This window comes from Eschrichtius robustus, chromosome 8 (genome assembly GCF_028021215.1).
Source record: "Eschrichtius robustus isolate mEscRob2 chromosome 8, mEscRob2.pri, whole genome shotgun sequence".
Classification (NCBI taxonomy): Eukaryota; Metazoa; Chordata; class Mammalia; order Artiodactyla; family Eschrichtiidae; genus Eschrichtius; species Eschrichtius robustus.
The window spans coordinates 57,093,401-57,114,349 of record NC_090831.1 but is presented as its reverse complement, the minus strand read 5'-3'; the positions used below and the strand labels follow the sequence as shown (position 1 = coordinate 57,114,349).

At 36.4% G+C, this 20,949-nt stretch overlaps 1 protein-coding gene across 6 annotated transcripts in view; it reads right to left on the bottom strand.

The window, feature by feature from the left end:
- Nucleotides 1-12,640: 12,640 nt before the first annotated feature.
- Nucleotides 12,641-20,949, bottom strand: part of TMEM196 (transmembrane protein 196) — a 265,704-nt gene continuing 257,395 nt past the window's right edge. For 4 of the 6 annotated variants that reach the window (XM_068550529.1, XM_068550530.1, XM_068550531.1 and 1 more), the window contains 3 exons: nt 16,892-17,146; nt 15,665-15,738; nt 12,762-12,839 (listed from right to left, as the gene is read on the bottom strand). In XM_068550529.1, coding sequence (XP_068406630.1) covers nt 12,833-12,839; nt 15,665-15,738; nt 16,892-17,146 — 336 coding nt within the window. In that variant the 3' untranslated portion in view covers nt 12,762-12,832. Of the gene's footprint in view, nt 12,840-15,664; nt 15,739-16,891; nt 17,147-20,949 lie in introns of all 6 variants that reach the window. The other 2 variants (XM_068550532.1, XM_068550528.1) reach the window with 2 other exon arrangements.

Below are 20,949 nucleotides of genomic sequence, written 5' to 3'. Positions count from 1 at the left end.
AGGTTTACAAGCTTGGACGGTACAATAAATAAAATTAAAAATATTTATGGAATAGATTCTGTGCAGAGAACCCAATCCTAAAAAACAGCCCAGATGCCTCAGATGCAACATTTCTGAAAACGAAACCATCATCCTTCTCCAGCCCGGCTTCTCTTCTCATTCTGTAATCACTAATTCAGGAAATCGTACCACCACTTTCCAAATGGCTCAGTCTGTCATCCCAAGGGCCTCTCTTGTACCCACAAACATCACATCAGCCCCAAGGCCTGTGGGACCCAAAGCCGAAACATCACTCTGTTCGGACCTGTCTTTCCGTCCTTGCTTCCGAAACTTCAGAATTGCCTGTGGAAGCTTAGTTTTATGGTGAAGAGCATACTCTGGAGCAGCCAGATCTCCATGAGCTTGCCCTGTTTAAAGCCTCACACAGGCACCCCATTTCCCTCAGGACGACACGGACTCCTTAATCCGGCTCTTAAATTACCAAACCATTTTATAATTTGCGCCCAGTATTTTCATTTACCACTCCTCACTTTACACTAGCTGCTAGCCCACTTTCAGCCCACCTTCTGCCCCTCCCCACTCCCTCTCCCCTCCCTTTCCCCCCCCACCACCCCCAATCTTCCTCTCTCTTTCTCTTCAGTCTTATGCTATTCCTTCTATCTGGGAATAGGGCAGCTTCTCTCACATGGGAAAATTCTACCCCTGTGTCAAATTTTAGCTCAGATTTATACTCTTTTCCTCTGAGTAGTGTACTACCACCCTACTTCTCTTCCCCACCTAATGATAAGGTAGTTCCCCCCATCTTTGTAAATTACCACCATCAAGCACTGGTTTTATATTAATTTTATGTTAATTGCCTGTTTGTCTCCCCTCCCCCGCCTCCTTACCTAAACTCCAAGGTCACTAAGGCTGGGACCATGATATCAGTCTAGTTCACCACTGCAACCGCCATATGACTCGAAAATAAAATAAAGATGAAATAAAATTCACATTTTATGGCAAGACAAGAAAAATTTAAACGTAAGAATTTTCTCTGCTGATTTGGGCCTCCTCCCTCCCCCTTAGTGTGTATTGTGCATCTGCAGTAACAAGACCTCCTTAGGAGATAACCTTCCTTCTTCATCCTGTAAGGGGTCATGATGACCACTACTCACTTCGTTAAGTGCATATCTGGATTGTATAAACTGTTGGTGCCTCATTTGATGTATAACCCTTTGTCTCAAAAACGTGTAGAAGCGTGCTTTGCCATCTAACGGGCAGAACAGTTCTCAAAGCTTTCTGAAAGGCTATCTCCCAGGTTATAAACCTCAGGTTGGCTCGAATAAAATTTTCCATTTCTTTCTTAGATTGACAATTGATTAAATTTTTTGTCAACACAGTGCATCTTAAATGAATGAATAAAATAACAGGTGATAAAGAGCTTACAGTCTAAGTGAGGAAATAGGACTAGACATAAACATGTAACATGTATTACACTGCATAAGTGCCAAGAGAAATGTATATCAATTAGTGGTATAAGTACTAACACCCTCCCACGTCCCCTAGGTACTGTGAAAAAACTCTCTCTATACCTGTTTTCCACTTGTAAAATAGGGATAATAATACTTGCCCTGCCTACTATAGAGATGATAAAAGGTTCAAATAAGGTAAGTAGAAAGCATTTTCTTTAGTATTCTTTAATTGACTTCAAATTTAGCAAGAGATGAGAATTGGAAGAAACCGCTCCCAAAGCCCAATGGTGAACACGTTAAGTCCATAAATGGGAAATGTAACAGACTTTACCTTGATTTTGTTGCAAAGCCCTGCAGCCGCCCTGTGCTGGACCCCTTTGTTCAGTGTTCTCAACCTTGGCTGAACATCCAAATCCCCTGAGGAGTTTTAACTTCTCCTGATGCATAGAGGGCACTCCAGACCAATTAAATCAAAACCTCTCCTTGGAGTCAAGATGCATCTAGGCTGTCTGCAGATGATAAAACATGCATGAAAACAATTTGTCCAAACACAATTTAGTAAAAAACAAGCTGGACATCAGGACAATTCAGTCAAAACAAAACTTACCTGAAATCAATTACTCCAGTAATGATTATACACAAATTTAAAATATGAAGTTTTGTAACTCTTTGGATGTTCAAAGGCAATTTGCTTGTTTGATTTTGAGAATGTTTTCTACTTTTTAATCTTTTAAATCTGGTTTGATTGTTAGCCACTATCCACACTCTGCATGATTTCAAAGAGTGAAAGGGTGATTCAGCCTGTGTGTAAATTTTCAACATTATGCAGTGACTTTCCCAAATTAACCTATTCCACCTACCACTCCAGGGAAGAAGAAAACAGAAGTACAATGAGATCCCTCCTACCTATCTCCCATCCCACACACATACGCAAAGTTTATTTCACTGTGACAGACCTATATTTGGTCTGCACCATTTTCCTTTTCTCTAAAATTTGATCAAATTGTAATAGGAAGTCAGGCAATGATGGTCCCTGTCTCATGAAAAGCCCTGTCAAGCCAAAGGCAAGTCTGTGCTAGGAAAATCCCCCTTTCTTCAAGAAGAGAGGAGGTTAGAAATGACTTTGACCTCATGTCCACTGACCCCAAAGAAAGAGAGAAAAGTGTTCCTGCAACTTGCTATACTTTTTTTTTAACCACTGATCCTTCCCTTTCCAACATGCACACACATACACTGTATTATGTTAGTCTGTTTCTATTTCTTTCAATCAAAGAATCCCTGGAGCAATATAAATATGCGATAATTGGTGGTTTGGCCAAAATAAATTACAAAGTAATTTGAGCTGTATGCTTTGATTTTTACAGGAAATATGCACACTTATGTGATTAGAAAAGAATATGGATATATAAATACTGTGTGTTAATACTATTTATCTCTTGAGGGTGGGTTGGTTTATGGCTTTTTTTCCTTTGAGCGAATTTTCATATATTATTATATTGAGCGTGCATTGTTTTACACTAAAAATAAAAAATCAGAAAATCAGCAAAAGGATTCCCGTTACTGAAGATTTTACAATTTCCTACTGACAAATTTGCAATTTCATTTGTCAGTAGGAAAAATTAAAATAGCTTCAATACAAACTAGCTGTTTGAAATAAACGTGTTCACTTTGGGAAACAGTTGTATCTTAGTTGTTCAATAAATTGTGAAATACAGTGCTTTTGGGGAAAATACATGTATAAAATTTACCTAATGGGTTTTGGAAATGAAGAAACAAAACACAAAAATCTGAACACAATATATACCAACCATGCAGACTACTTGTAATTCACAAATGTGTCAGCAGATGGCAAACATGAGCTTTAAATTTATAAAGTTTTGCTTTAGCCCAAAGTACTGTAGGAATGGCAAAAACCAAGGCAACTATTCATTGACAGCTGGTTTTTTTTTTTTTTTTTTTTTACCTATAATCCTTCAATAAAGGACATAGGATCAAGTTTTGACTCTGAAAGCCCTTTCTACTGGCTTCTTAGATTGTTGAACTAACAGATGTACACCGTGCTTGCACTGAAAAAAAAGAAATAATAAAGCACACTATATTACATTTTATTGGATGTAATAGATTTTATATTTTGCAAGCTATAGCTATTGCTGAAAATACATAGAAATGAAATTATTCAAATGTATCTGTCTATAAGTTAAGACCTGACTGCTTTAATGAGGTTACATTTTATTGGTGGTCCTCAAAGTCAGGTCCCTGGACCAGCAACAGCTGCATCACCTGGGAAGTAGTTATAAATGCAGATTCTTAGGCCCCACCCAGGCTTACTAAATCACACCTCTGGGATGGAGCCCAGCAATACATTTTACCAAGTGCTCTAGGTGATTATAAAACCCGCTGAAGTTTGAGAACCAGGGGCTGTAAAGAGGCTTGAAATACAGAAGAGAGGCTCTGAATTTATGATTTCTGTTCAGGTATAACTGATGTAAATACAGTGATAATCAACAATGTAGTTAACTACTTCTTTCATATGGTTTAGTGTTCAAACACTATAACGTCTGTAAAATAAGGAACATAAGATAGTACCCAATTTACATTGGCTCAGAAGGGTAGAAGCAATTACATAATTTCCATGCATTTCTTATACTGAAAGAAGAATTTCAGTTTACGTTCCCCTTTGCATTATATTGAAAGGGATAACATTATGGTAAATTTTGCATTACAACCTATCTATTGAAACAAATTCAAACTAAGTCAAAATAGGATTATTTCCAAGGAGTAGAGAATAATCGTCACGAAAGAAAACAGTCCTCTACAAAACACGTGTTATTCTTATTAACACACGTATATGTTCTGTTTTCTCTAAGGCATAGCCAAAACCTCCTGCAATTCTTCTGTCACTGAAATAAGAGGCACAGCCATTTTAAATTAACAACAAATACACCCGGACACACTTTCATTTGTAAAAAAGAGAAGGTGTACAAAAATTGTTTATCTAATGTGATAATTTTATCTTAAACACTACTATGCTTCAATTATCTTACTATTTGAATATTTTTATTAATTCAGAATTTCTCAAAGGATACATAAATTGCCGGTTCCCATGAAGAGTCAGTGTTCACTCAACTTCTTCAGTATAGAGGCAAACTTTTTTCTCATCTTTAATATATAAATACAGTTTCCACACAGTTTTAATAAATAGACTATCGGTAAATCACGTTAGGTGCTTATGAGGGTAATAACAAGGGCACAAATCTTAAGTATTCATTGTATTTTCACTCTCTAGATATGTAATTATTTGTGTCTGACTTCCGTGGTAACCAGCTATAATAGTGTTGAAACATCCTGATCTTTATGCTTTATCTTTATCTCCTGGCCATAGTTCAGATGTTCTGACTATTACCCAGGAATGTGTGTGTTAGAATTCTCTGTCTCTCCCTACATGTATATATATGTGTGTGTGTGTGTGTGTGTGTGTGTGTGTATTTGTTTAAACCTGAACTTTAAAATATGGACTTAGATAAAATCATAGAATCATATCAATGGGTTAACTTCACCCACCTGAGGTTGCAAGTATCTACCTAGGTATCTATCAGTCATTACCAGGAAGGCAACTTCGTAGCCCTTTTGGATGAAAGATTCTAGGTGAAAAGGATTGGCTTAAATAATAAATTTCATTTGGGGTGTGTGTTTGTGTATGTGGGTGTACACGTGCAGCTGTCTGCACTGCTGATGGTTGGAAAGAGGTTAAGAAGGTATCAGAAGGGTTGGGTTACTTTCTGAGGATCTGGTGCCATCTTTATATAACTTCCTGTCCTTTGATGAAAACTAGGGCCAGTATTTTTCCTAAGGCCCTCTATTCTTCTCAACTAGATGTCTCTGCAACAGAGTTTCAACACCCCTCTTTCAAGGTTTTCAAATCCGAGGAATCTGGCCAATAAAATTAAACATGGTGCTTGCAAGGGTGTCTATGGAAATTCTCATCTCCTTCCATCTGTCTTTAGCTCACTTCAGAACAAAAAGAGAAAACTGTTTCCTTTTCTATTTTTTGAGTATTATTTTAAAGCTGTAGTTTAATAAACCACTTGCTGGCTGCAGAGTTCGTGTAGGTGTGAACTCGCAGATCTTTGACATTAAATATATTCCAAAGAACATGGTATGGAAAGTTTGAGAGTGGAAAGCAGATAAACATGGAGTTTAGACATGGTGCATTTTGACCTAGAATTTACTCTCAAGTAATTACACAGAATGCATACTAATGGATCATATTCTCCATTTCCTTTTATGGCTACAAGATGCCCTTAATACTTTTATGCTTCGGAAATGATTGCAATAATGAATTTATCTTTATCCAGCGGCAAAATGGACTTTCTCACTTGTGAAAGAATGCAACAGTGTGCAGAATTTACAAGGGAAGACACTACATAAAAGGCACATTTGTCAGTCAAATAAAACTCTGGAGCTCCGAAATTCACACTGAAATGGGTATTTCTGGGTGAGGAGGACCAATGACTAAATGAAAGCAACTCTATCCCCTTGTGTCTCACTTTCCCATGACATTTCTTGGTGTGATTCCTGCTGTCATGCACCATATCGGCTTTAGAATGATACTTACTGACAGTGTTATCTCTGCTTGAATAAAACCTCTTCATCTGATGTTTTTTGGTGCAGGTGAGTAGGCTAAAGTAGAGATTTAAAAGAAGAAAAAGACAGATACTGCAAGAAATGAACAGATCTAACATATAAAAGCAGAATTTTGTTCATTATAAAATTAGTTTTCTTTATAGCTTACTGGTCCAATCCCCTTATGAAGCCCAAAGACACATGTACCCCAATGTTCATCGCAGCACTATTTACAATAGCCAGGACATGGAAGCAACCTAAATGTCCATCGACAGATGAATGGATAGAGAAGGTGTGGTACATATGTACAGTGGAATCTTACTCAGCCATAAAAAGAATGAAATTGGGTCATTTGTAGAGACGTGGATGGACCTAGAGTCTGTCATACAGAGTGAAGGAAGTCAGAAAGAGAAAAATAAATATTGTATATTAACGCATATATGTGGAATCTAGAAAAATAGTACAGATGAACCTATTTGCAGGGCAGGAATAGAGACGCAGAGAACGGACATGTGGACACGGGGCGGGGGGTGGATGGGGGATGGGATGAATTGGGAGATTGGGACTGATGTATTGTGCACCGCCATGTGTAAAACAGATAGCTGGTGGGAACCTGCTGTATAGCGCAGGGAGCTCAGCTTGGTGTCTGTGGTGACCTTGATGGATGGGATGGGGGTGGGGTGGGAGGGAGGTCCAAGAGGGAGGGGATATACGTATACCTGCAGCTGATTCACTCTGTTGTACAGCAGAAACTAACACAACATTGTAAAGCAACTATACCCCAACTTAAAAAAAGAAAGAAAAAAAGGAAAAATGATCTTGCCTTGGTTTCTTACTTACAGCTCCCTGGCTGTCTCCAATGACCCCCTAGATTTTTCAGTCTTTTTACATTAAAGGTATAGAGAGCTCAAGCTTTCCCTTTAGTCACCTGAGATCCTTCCTTTGAATTCCTGTTTTCAATTTGAGCAGATGCCTGTTTGCCAGGTAACTAATGTTGGTGAAGTCCTGTTGGCTTAGAGTGAAGCACGTGGCTATGGCAGTCAAAGACTGTCAACCAGAGAGATAAAGTTTCAGGTTCAAGTTCAGGGGCCAGAAACCAAAATCAAGGTAGCACCACAGAGCAGATTTTGGATCTGAAATCAGAAGAAGCAGAACAAGTCAAGGGCAGTGCTTCATATGCAGTGGAGTTGTGGTTTGGGTTTTAGACCTAAGTGTATATAAGTTGCATGATTTGGTTGAATGACTTTAAGAGTCACGGTTACAGCCAGAAATGACCTCACCTTTCGGATGAAATACTGATGTCTTGCCACCTTTTCTTTATTTCAAATAAAATGCTATTCATATGATAGAGGAATAGTCACATTTATAGACAATGTACATTATAATAGCACTTAACAAATGGTTGTCTTTTACCTGCTGCACCACCATAGGTTTTGCTGACAGATGGCAATAGGCTGATATTGCCTCTCTATCATGACTTGAAAACTTGATATTCTTTCCCGCAATTTGTTTTATTATCAAGGACACAGAGCCTTTATTGTATTTTGCTTAGATATTGATGTAAAAGTATTAATACACTTAGAAGACAGAAAAGACAGATATGTCCAAATCTTGAAAGACTTTCGGGATAGCAATGGGGCAATGGACATCTAGCAGCATAGGGCCCTTCAAGTCCATTTATGTGAAAAAGGTTGAGTGTTACCTCTTTCCTTGCTGATTCACAGTAAGGGACAGAGTGAAGGACAGTGTTGGCTTGTATAGCCACCCGCAAAGGGCTGTGGCTTTCTTGCCTGGGCAGTAAGCTTGGAGGGCCCAAGGGATTTCTTCTAGCCTCAGCCCCAGATGTTATGGAATGATGTTTGAGGTCCCCTGCCTTAGTGAGTAGGTGAGGACCAATATCTTGATTGATTAATAACAAGGAGCGATCACTGTAGTCAATAAAAGACAATACAAATTTGACAAGATTTTAGGTTTTTCTGTGAAGCTCCTAGAGTCTCTCTAGCAATTTTCAGTAACACAGTACATTTTGGCTTTGGGGGTAAGGCTTGCGAAGCCTTGTGTGGCTAAAGAAGTACAGCCTTTGGATGTTAAGGCAGGAAAAGCTTTGAAATCAGTAGTCTTTAGCTGACGTGAAGGAAAGTGAAGGTGCCCCTAGTTCTGCCTATAGTTAATTGATGTAGATGATACTGAACTGTTAAAATAGTGAAATAAATTATTTTAGATCTAGAATTTGACTTTTCACAATATATTTCTTGGGAAATACATTCCTAGTAAAAGATTTTGTATTCAGTAGATAATTTTCCTGACAAAAAGAGTTTTAAAAAATCCTTTTGTATAACTTTACTCGGCATCCACATTCCAGCAATTTCTGAATTGGTTTCCTCTGCTGTGAGTAACTGATGACGTGTGATTTATGGACTTGGAATAATTGCATTTCTTGGCTGTCATATACTTTGAGTAAGAAATATTACATATGTTTCCAGAAAAATGATTTAAGGGAGAAAAGCGTGAAGTGATGCCAAGTTCTGAAACTTTATTTGGAAACGGTGTTCTAACCAAATGGTACTTAAGATGCTCTCTGTAAGTTTCTGAAATGTATTTGCTAAATAATCTGAAAATGTAGTTCTAAACATGCCACTTTCAAGCTAAGTCAATGAAAAAAGTAGAGGGCAGCATACTGTTCTCACCTTCTCAAGCCCAAGAAATGCAGAATTTTCCATTGACACGTGGTGATAAGCTGAATAAATTTCTTCGAAAATAGGAGTTATACATCTCATTTTATCTGTCAAACATAAAATATTTAATAATTTAGTGGAATCTTTGCATGACCAGATTTTGTTTTTAAACATGAAATTTCTAAAGCAACTTAACTTTACTACGTGTTCGACCTACACTGTAGTTTTGCTAGTTTCGTTCAGTCCTTGGATTTAACTGGTTCACCAACTTCAAATTCCATGGAGTGTTTACCAACTCTTTTCACACATTCTGTTATAATGATAATTGGCTGACTGTGGAAGAAGTTTTATAAGTACTGAGGGTGAGGAACCATTCTCTTCGATGTGCTTTTGACTAGCATTGTCCAATAGGACTTTCTGAGATGATGCAAAATATTCTATAACTGTTGTCCATATGTGGCTGTTCAGCACTTGGACCGTGACTAGCTCAACTGAGAAACTGAATATTTGATTTTGTTTTAATTAATTTATATTTAAATTTAAATAATCACATGTGGATAGGATTGTGACTACTGTATCAGATAATATAGTAGACCTAAGAACAGTGAATTTATGACCCTGAGCAATTCACATCTACACTTGTGGGTAGCCCTAACATTGGTTGCTCTGGATCGTGTTCAAGGGTTTTCCTCAGTGGTTCTAAATTAGGGGGCAAAACTTCCCTGCCAAAGATATAGGTGCAAATTTGTTGGATAGTTTTTATTGTCACAACTGAAATGTCCTCCTGGCATTTAGTGGGTGGGGGCCAGAGAGGCTTAATGGCCTGAAATGCATAGTACAGTCTGCACAATGAATTACTGTCCACCCTAAATGCCAGTAGCAACCAATCTGACATATCCAAATAGGTCAGCAGAGTTCTCTAAATAGTTCAGGTAAAGATTTCATTTGTGAGATCTCCTATCTCCAGTTAATTCTATCTCCTATGATCTCTATCCTATTTCCTCCTGCCTCTTTAGGGATCTCACCTTCTTTTATCATGCTCATTTTATCCTGTATCTTCAACCACTTCCTGTCTACATTAGAGCATACTTTAATCTTTCCCATTTGCTCAAACAGGAAAGATTAAATGCCCTTTCTTACTCCCATGTCCTCTCCTCACTCACAGCATCCTGTCCCCTGCCAATCTCAGAACTGCACATCTATTCATCAACTAATTGGGGAAATTATTTTTTGTATCGTGATGGAAAGAAAGCTCACACCATATGTAGTTTCAAAACACACCATTTATTATATAGACATATCAATAGAGTCATCATACTATGTCCCACTTCTAAGCAACTCATATTATATATATGTATGTGTAGAGACACACACACATGTTGAAAATTTTTCAGGCAGAGTCCACTTTTATTGTTTTATGCTTATAATTACTGCACCTTTCTGTAGCTAGTCTCTACAGCACACCACCACATTAGTTTCACATATTTTTTTCTAATTTAGTATCACATTACTTTTTCCCAAGTGTGGGCTCATGCTAAAACTGTAATGTGGTCACTTAAAATATTCTAGTTCATAGTTCAATGTTTTATGAAAATTAAATTTTTAAGTACTTGAACAATGTCTTCCTAACTTCCCCTACTTATCTCAAAGAGAATCACTACACATCCCAAATAAATCACTCTAAATAACTGAGTCCTGAAACTACTAAGTTAAAATAATTACATTAAAGATATATCTATACTTGGTTAAATACACTGCAGACTACTGGAATAACTGTGATGATGGCATCTCTTCTTAACTCTATGTCTAAGCAGTGATACGCCTACTTTTGTCCTTTAATGGGTGATTTCATATATCATTTCAAAAGGAATTAAAACATCTTACTGATGTATTATAACTCTGTATTGTACAAACATGTCTACAAAGAAATGCCACCTAAAATTAGAGTCAGTGGTTATTCTTTCAGTTCAAAACTACATCCTTGCATAAAATCAGTAGAACCATATACACACAAAATACCTGCATTATATAGTATAGATTTTCAGTGACAAAGATCATGCCTATTTATGGCATCAAATAAACAGAAATGAAGTTGATCCATTATTTGAGGCTGCATTTGTGGGCCACTTCCGTAAATCTGCTGGCTAGTGAAGTTATTCATACGAGTTGGGAGACTTAAAAAACTACACCAGACAACCACAGTCCCGTCATTTCTTTTGAACAGATACAAACAGATTTTTTATAAGCTGATTTAAATAGGGTAGGTGATGATCAAGTTGTTATAAATCTAAAAGACCTTCAGATTTCCATTAACTGGCATTATTTTTATTTTGTTAGCACAACTAAAACCTATATTTTGCTTCTAAATTATAACATGTTCTCATACTGGATATTAAAGGTGTTAATTTACCTATCATTCAGTAAGTAACTCATAAAAAATGACTTGAAAACTGATTAGCTTTGGGGAATAATAAAAGTATACAATACAATGAGAGTTATATATTTTAAAATATATACTTTCTTTATCTGTTGCCACAAGTTATATTCTCATAAATATTTTCAAAGACCAAGCTATTTTCTCGCCTATATGTAGTGTCATAGGTTACTATTTTAACATTCCGTTATGGAAGAGAGGGTTGAATTTAGCTGTGTAAATATAAGCCTATCTTTTAATTTCCTTCTACAGAGAATTCTTTCAGGTTCTTTGGATATAGGCATTCTTAAAAAATGGTCTGTATTTTTCCATGTGAATTGTAAAACAAAACAAAAAAACCTAAATTAAATTCTAACAAAGCTAATTGTACCTGCATCTTTTGGGCGTACATCATCTGTCCTTTTATATAATTTAATTGGGCTGTAAAGTGTTTGAAATATAAATAACATGAATAATTGCAAGTCATTCTGTCTATATTTATAAATGTGAAAGTATTTGAATTAAAGTTGTTATGCTTATAGATCAATATTAATAATTGTTTTTACATAAATATCATAATAATAGTAAAATGGCCAGATAATTAAGCAATCTATCTTGATACTACACTATTCAGATCACTTAACTCCATAATATCAGCCACAATGATATTTACACACAGCAGACATAATAAAGAAATAAAACTGAAAAAATATAGTAGAAATTAAATGTGACTTTGTGGGCATAGAAAAGCCTCGAACAATCACTTTCCCATTTCTGTGGGAATAGAATCTTGACAATATCCCCACAACACCACAATTTCCCTTCTACTACTTATTTACATTCATGAATGCTATAAGTATGTCCCATATATATTTTTCTATATTTACAGTATACATACACACACACACACACATACTTTATTTTATTCTTAGGCTCATTCATAAACATGCCCATCAATCTACACAGTATAATCAAAACATATTCATTTATAACTTTTCGCTCTGTGGAAAAATGCAAAAATATCATACAGATTAATATTGTCTCTCTTAAAAAACCTCTTTTTTATGTTTTAGGTTTTTTGGTAATTTACAAATAAATTATGAAATATAGTTCATTCACAAATTGAAAATAATTACAATGTTTTTATAACAAGGCATTGCTGAGGTTTTAAATTGTGGCATTCTTTGAAGCCATTGTCTTTCAGAACAAAGACATCAATAAATTATTGTTATTTCTTGATATTTGCACTTTTTAATTACTTATATGAAATATGTCATTACAAATCTAACACTCATGCTAGTGAAATAGTGTTTGTGTAGAATGTGAATCTTTCTATTTTATCTATTCCTTTTTTTTTTCTCCTGAAAAGTCTTTTTTAGAACAATCTGGAAAGTTGGTTGAAATTACTGTACTAGAACATTTCTGGAAAGTTTTTCACCAGTAAAAAAAAAAAAGCTGAAGAAGTAAAGTGAGGCAAAATAGAGGAAGAATAATTTTAGTAAGTACTCAGGAGAGATAACAGCAAATTCAAGAACTGTTTTAACTTATCTCCTAGTCCTTTGGTATTTCTTTGCCTCATGCAAATCTTTAAAAATGTTCAGTTCTTTAAAATATTGATTATACTCTTCCATTGAATATCAGCTGTGGTCCTCCATTGCTCATGTTGTCTGTCATTTCCTGTTAGGAAAATAACATGAATTAATTAAAATTCACTTTCAGAGTAAGACATTAATTTGATTAATGGGTTTACAAAACAGAAATTTCAAGCCATTGAAAAACTTGCTGACTTTTGGGGGAGGACAAGGATTAGTGTTGTTGCTGAATTTGAGGAAATGAAATTTCATGGCATCTTGGAACCCATGAAACGCTGAAGTGACAGTCTGTTAGACCGAAGTCTTCTACCCACAGCAACAGTTCAATCTCTCCTCAGCCCCCTTAGATTCCCCTCTCAGCCCTCAACTCTGTTTTGGAAAGACCTCACCTAGAAAGAAGATGGTTAAATACTCAAGTTTTTTCAATGTAAAGCTTCCTCTGTTGAGCATGTCAACAAAATGCCAACAGATTCTAGGGGTTACCTTTGCTCTATAGAAAAATGTGTGGGCTTTTTGTGAAGAACTGAAGAATGTCCACCAGGGGATTGCCTATCTGTAACTGAAGATCACTAGTAATTCATAGTAGGACAGATTGCTTTTCACGACACTTCACTCATACAGTAAAAAACAAACCGTAAAAGCTGAAACTAACACACCATTGTAAAGCAATTATACTCCAATAAAGATGTTAAAAAAAAAACCACACACACACAAAATAAATTTTAAAAATAAAAATTAAAAAAAAAATTAAAATAAAGCTCTTAACATGTCTTTTTAAGAGATCAATTACTAAGTAGTTAATAAGGAAAACTACATGGGAAGGCAACAGAAATTTCGATATCAAGAATGAACTTACATAAAAAGTTTCACTTGCAATTTTAGAAAATATGTTAATTTAAGAAAAATTCAGATGCTTTGGAGTCATATGTTTTGTTAAACGTTAAACTCTTCCCTACACAGTAAAAGGTAATGAGGACATGTGAGGCCCATTCACATTTATAATGGTTAGTGCACCATATTATAAATAATATTTAGGCAAAACTATCTAAAAATAGATGAAAACATCTTTCCACACTTGAACAAGCCTATTTGCAAAAGAGCTGTAAAGAGGACTCCAATTGAAATAAATTATTTTCTCAATGATCTTAAGCCTATCAGGTATATCTAATTTCTGTCTGGCTGAATTAAAAGTAAAAAGTAATGTGTTTGCTTCTGTAAACTTTAGAAATTCTTCCAAATCTTTATTTCAAAAATGAAAAGATATCACATGCCTCATTTTTAGTATCTTCTCTTTGAAAACTCAATATAGGAGATGGAGTAAAATATAGATGCTTACTTCTTGGATTTGGTGGTTTTGAAAGTTGCTTAGGAGAATCAGTGAGGGGCTGGAACGTAGGAATTGGTCTGATTTTGGAACTTGGCTTTTGAAAACTTTGGTGTCTTTTAGAAGACGGGGTAGAGCTACAGTCAAGAAAATGCTGAGGAAGAAGACAATATGCTAGGAAGACTCTTCCTCTTCTCACATCAAGACCCATCTCTCCATGCAAAGTGCCTGGCCCCTTCCAGGCCATAAGGGTAGTCTTGTATGTGGGTATCCACTATACCTACCCTAATAAGGTGCTGAGGAATTGCCTAAGGCCTAAAAACTCAAACCAGTTTAGGGTAAAAGCTCTGACAAAAAGTGGAGAAGTTCTTTGGGCGCCAATAGCCTGCCTCTACTGTCTGGCAATGGTTCACTATAACTGAGAGGCTGTCTCTGCTAGACATATACTGTGAAAGTAGGTCTGATAATACATTGGGGTTATTGGGCTGAGGGTAAGTTTATTGATAAGATACCTGATTTGACGTTCATTTAAAAACTCACTACTGGTGGCAAGAAAAATAGAAATGATCTCTCCAAAACGGTCTTTAATAAAATTTACTCATCCATCTATTTCTATTCCTTCTAGTAGGACAAAAACAATTTTCTAAGGAATTTATAGAAGTAAGATTCATAGATGCCTTTTCTTCTCCTAAAATAATTTTGCATTCGAAAAGTAGCTTAAAAATAACCATAAAAAATTAAGGTATAAACTTTTATTGTGGGATTAAGAAAAAAATCCAGTTTTTAAAAACCTTACAAAAAGAAAGAATCTTCTTAACTAAAGTCACCCTAATATGGACACAGAAAAATCACTGGCAGGAAAAAAACAGTGAAAATTAGTTTTTAAGTGGTCAAGTATCTTCAGTTTATTTGCAGATAGGCATGTCCAATTTAGCAAAAGATTATACTTTAAATTTGGGGAGGACCAAATGTGACTGTTTGCAAATGGATATACTTTCTGCAATTGGGCCATAATATCTGTGTGACTCCCTGTATTTCTTATTATATTTTTTAACCAAAGCAAGAATGGTGACTATTTATTTTCAGAAATATAAAATATGGGAAATAAATTTGAAATGTATCATATCAGATAGGTTTACAAGAAGAAAGCTTTTATACAGAATTTTTACTGTATTAGTGTCAAACTTAAGTTATCTACTCATGCAGCTTTAGCATGAGAGCGATACAAAGTTTCCCTTTATCAGACACATGTATTATTAAAAACAGAACTCTGGTCTGTGAATGATATCGAGTCAGAATCATGATGTAGCAGCGAATAAAGGAGTCACAAATCATCCAAGCAGAAATGTGTTTGGATGCTTACAGGCAGGCTGAATATTCTAAATACTCAACCAACTTTCAAGCTGCAAGACTTTGCCATGTTGGTTTATGTCAGGTCCTCAAAGTAGTTCTCACAAAAGCAATACTTTGAGGAACAATATCACAGCATCAGTCCAGACTGATCTGCTGACATCATGGCTTCCTAGAAGAGGCAGTGCTTCCTGCAGTGACATTACAACATGGTAACTCCCTAGAAATCAGCGTACCTTGTAGGTAACTCTGGTGTCGGGGGCACCACCGGGCAGCTGGGCAAGTCGGTTATTTCAATAGCCCTCAATCTCTAATATAAATATAACAATCATACAATAAATATTGCACAAGCATATACACAGAAACCTAAATCACACTAGTACAAAAATAGAGCACAAAAGAGCCATTATCCAAATATATAATGATAACCTACTTTTAACAATCCATTTCTTTAAATTACCAGTCCTGCTATTTGTACTATTAACTCTTTTTTGAAGGATACGTGTAGATCTGTTTAAACTTGCTTTCTTGGAACAATTTAAGAGCATCTACTCTCCTTATTTGAGTGTATAGATTGTATATGAAAGGGAAACACATAAACTACAGAATATTTTTTCTCAAAATCACATTATAAAGAAGTATGCAGTTGTAACTCTTGCTACTCTTTCTTCTATTCTGTTGTTATGCAATTTTATTTCCATGATATCAAGTAAAATGTGATGTGGCCATTATCTTAGTGAGTTTATTTTACAAATGTTTTATCTTTTCCTTAACAGATCCAGTAGCAGGAGCTGAATTAAGAAATACGGACAAAATGTAGAAGATACACAGACAGCTCCCTATATCATTTGTCCTTTGATGCAATAAATGTAACTTCTTGTTTGAATGGGTATCATGAAACAATTATGCAAGGAACATTATTTAAAACACAGGCAAAGCTACCCAAATATGCAGGAAGCTTAGATGAGAATTAAATGAAGCTTTATGTGTATTGTAATATCTGCACGGATAGGCAGGGCTTTTTGTTGCCTTATTAAAAGGCCCCTTTATGCGTGAAAATCTAATTTACATAATCAAATGCATCTACTTACAAGCACAAGGGGTGAGCTAGAAAGGAGAATCCATCGGATTTCTAAAACTGACATTATTGAGTTGAGAGTGTTTTTTATGTTTTTCCTCAATACAATACGTAAAAAATCCATATTTATAAGACAGTCAATATTTTATTAGTTCTATTTTAGGAGCTGTGTTTTTGTATAGATAGAGAAAATTATGTCAAAAATAGGCGTGCCCAGAATTACAGGGAAAAAATAACTTTAAATTCCTATTCTTAGTCCAATAAGGCCACATTTTTATAAAATCCAATTCCTCAAATTCTCCTCTAAAGCTGCAAGTTGATTCACCTAGATTTGGCTGCAGTCTTCATCGTGTGACAGCAATGAGAGGTAGAGGGACAAACTCACTTTCTCAGCCATTTCATGAGAGTGATGCAGAGAGTGCTCCCTCTCGGAGAACATCCTCCTCTGTTCATAGCTGGCTAGTCGACAAGTGAGCCAGGAAGAGAGGGTGCAGCCCCCGATCCCAATGCACGCAAGAGACATGGACGCGAGATGCAGGGGATAGAGGGAAGAGGTCTTCTTTGTCACCGCCCGAAGGAACTGAAAATTCAAGATGCCCCCAATGAGTCCACAGATGCAGCAGGCAGAAAAGAGGATCATCTGATACGAAAAAGAGAGGGGGAGTTAAAGCTGACTGGAACACACGGCACCGTCCTGCTGCACGTCAAGGATGGCTGAGTTACAATAAAGAGAAGGTGCTTTTGGTGCTTCTTAGAGGACAGGGCCTCTCTTTTCACCAAGATTCTCTGCACTCTGACTCAATGGAGAGGGTGCAGACCACAGTGTTTCAGGAATTAATAGTTGACTATATAAAGGCCAGGGATACATCTTATGAAAACTCTGAAGTAAGCAAAATTTATCTTCTAGGTACTTCTAGGTAGATTCAGATTTAAATAATATCTAATGTCTATTGCATGCTGCTATGCATTTCAATTAACCCACCAAGCTATCCTCTGAGAGGTGATATACATTTGGAAAATGAATGATGATCAGTTAACACTCAAATTTAGGAATTGAATCCAGATTTTTTTGACTCAGATTACGGTTTCACTGTTAATTCCCACCCCCTCAGCCCCAATATTTAAATGTCTTCTCCCTGAACTGTCATTAGTTCCAGTGAGCTTCAAAACTCTGTACTTCTCTAGCTGTGTGAGCTTAGGGAATTTAGTCAACTCCTTTTTTTTTTTTTTTTTCATTTATAAGAATTTTCTTGTTTTAGTATCTATTTTCCCAACAGATAGTTTAGGGACCCTCTATGAACTGGTGCTTTATGTTACAAATCTTTTGTTACTCTGTGACACCACACAATAGATAGTCCAAAACCACTGTTTGGTTGACTGTTATGGAGAAACGCAGGATGTGGCTTTGCTTTTGATCCTACTCTTCGCTTGATCCGGGTCTCTGTTAATAGAGCTAGGGGTTTTTATTCAACCTAAATATCATAGGATCTCTGGCAGAACCAGGCACAATGCCTTTTGTGCGGTAAATGTTCTATGCATGTGTAATAAATTTAATTGAATATTCCAATAGCTTTAATAATTTTATTCTGTATTTGTATCTAGTCTAAATTCTCCCATGAGCTTTGATGATACTTTATAGTGTGATACTAATTTAATTATCCAACTCTATTTCCATTTTTCTCTGAAACACTGTCTCTACTCTAATCACCTCCCTTGTCCCTCAGTATAGCTTGTTCATTCCCATTTCAATGATATTTTCATTTCCTGGAAACTATTTTGCTTCTTTCTTGGCTCCCTAGATGGAAGACTGACTCAAATCTAGTCCTAACTTCCTCAGAAAGCATTCCTGGGCTTGACTGATCTCCTTTGGCATAAGTCCACAGGGCAAACAGCTACATAACTTACTTTAGCATTTAATTTTACTTTATTAGGTATTATTTTCTGTTGACAGTTAGTTGAATTTAGCAAACACTTAATGAGCACCTAGCATCTGTTAGGCCATGAGTGAGGCAGCGGTTGTCATTACAAAAAAAGAACAGCTGATAGTCATTCCCCTTGAGAACACTGCAGCCTTGTGTGAGAGAAGATCCAACGTTCCAACATGTTATGGCAAATATTAAGAAAGAAGGATGAAAGGTAGCCCTTGGAGTACGGAGGAGGGGAACGTAGCCCAACCAGGGGTTTCAGACAAGGCCTCCTTGACAACAGTTCGTCTAGGCTAAGTGCATGTAGTTCCCAGCAAAGGGTAAGGCCATGGATGTATGAAATAGAACAATGGGCAGAAAGAACTACAGGTAGTTTGTTTTGTTTCTCTAACTTAATTCAGCATTCCTGCTTGTGTCTGTCTTTCTGTACTTATCACCAAAACTGAAAATCCAGTGATGGATGAGTATAATCTTCTAATGGTTGATGAAATATAGCATTGAATGTCAATTACCAAATCAACGAATCATCCCAAGTGGGAAACTGTAGCTCCCAATTTCAAATAGAATCAATCAGTTATATTTCCTTTTAAAGTATATTCAAATGACATGCTGTTTCTTGGGAATATATTTTGGTGTTTACTCATTCCCAGAAAATACGGAAAGATATTACATTCTAGCCTTCAAATAATGAATTACTGTTAATTAATAAAATAAATAACAAATTTAATAGACTATTACAGGAAAACACTATCTCTCCTGATGTTATTGCCATTAATTCCTTAAAGGCATGATACTTCATTAACATGTGCAGACAGAACATTCTCACCCAGGAATTAAAACTTTAAAATCTGTACCAAGTTTATAACCATATACTATTTTTAAATCTTACCAGACTAGAGATTCTAGACTTTAGAGATATTTGGAGTGGAGAAATTTTCACACAATTTGGTTAAAGGGTAGAGAATCTTAGACAGTTAACGTCATCTATGGGAACCTCAGATGGTACAGGAGGATAAAGTGGATGCTAGTTTCTAAAAAGCTTAGATCTTATAATTTTTTTTTTATAACTTTTAAGAAAATTAGGAAAACAGAAAAGACACTAGTGGCCTTTAAAAAAATCCCTTCCCTTCCCTTCTTCTATGAACTGAATGTTTGTGTCCCTCCAAAATTCATATTTGAAGCCTAATCCCCAATATTATAGTATTTGGAGGCAGAATCTTTGGGAGATAATTAGGTCATGACAGTGGAGCCCTCATGAATGGGGTCCCTGTTTTTATAAGAGATTCTAGAGAGCCCGCTTCCCTCTTTTGCCACGAGAGAACACAGCCAGAAATTTGCAACCCAGAAGAGAGTCTTATTAGAACCCAACTATGCTGGCACCCTGATCTGGGACTTCCAGCCTCCAGAACTGTGAGAAATAAATTTCTGTTGTTTGTAAGCCACCCAGTCTATGGTACTTTGTTACAGCAGCCCAGACGGACTTAGATGTCTCCCCTCCCCGACCCGACCCTCCCCCTTCCTCCTTTCTCCCTTTCTCCCTCTCCTCTCCCTCCCTTTTCATTACTTCCCCTCCCTCCCTCCCTCCCCCTTTCTTTCCTTCCTTCCTTCTTTTGTTCCTTCTCTCCTTTATTCCTTTCCTTTTCTTTCATCCATGTTCCAAGAAATTGCTACTATATAGCCATGAAGAGTCTTGATAGAGGAAAAGTGTAGAAAGAAAGCAAGCAAACCATAGTAAAGAGTGATGGGAGAATTACAAATGCAAATTACAAGCCTCCAAAAAAATTTTTATCCAAAGGTTTCCCTTAATGTAATTTTTAAAAATTACATCTCACATATCTAAAGCAATGGGGGCTTCATCCTTTTTGTCACAATAAGTATTCTCACAAAGAAAACTGTGATTAGAAAAAGGAGTTGAACAAATGACTGCAATACTTCCCCTTCCCTGGTATCCTGGTCCCCTTCTCCTTTTTTCAGTCTCAAAGACCACTTTCTAGGGTCCATGTACAGTATTAATTTTGCCACCTTATAAAGGTCTGTGATATTTCCTATTGTCCTCAATAAAATAAACATGCTTTTTCCTACTTTCTAACTCTCAAAAAATGTCATGAAAGGCAGTAGGGAATCCACACTGCAGCACGCAGAAATCCTCCTCCAGCCAATATCAGAGTGAACTGGGAGTGTATTCCGCAACCCCCCAAACCCACAGCAGTACCATAAAACTTCTGAGAACGCTTACATTTGCATTCACAGTCATAAAATAAAATTAAATTAAAAAACTTTGGGAATTAACTACAACTGTAACAACACAGCTGTTTTGCTGCTTTGCAAAATTAACTTCACAGTCAAGGCTAGTAATCTTTAGGCCCAGCTCCATATCTAAACAGTTAAATTTCCCATGAACTCAAGCTCTGTCTTTTTCAGCTCAATGAAGGATTCCTGTGAGTGTCTGGGAATCTATAAACGAAAAGTGGAGACTGCCATCCACAGCAGTCATTAAGGGTTGCAGATTCATGTATTT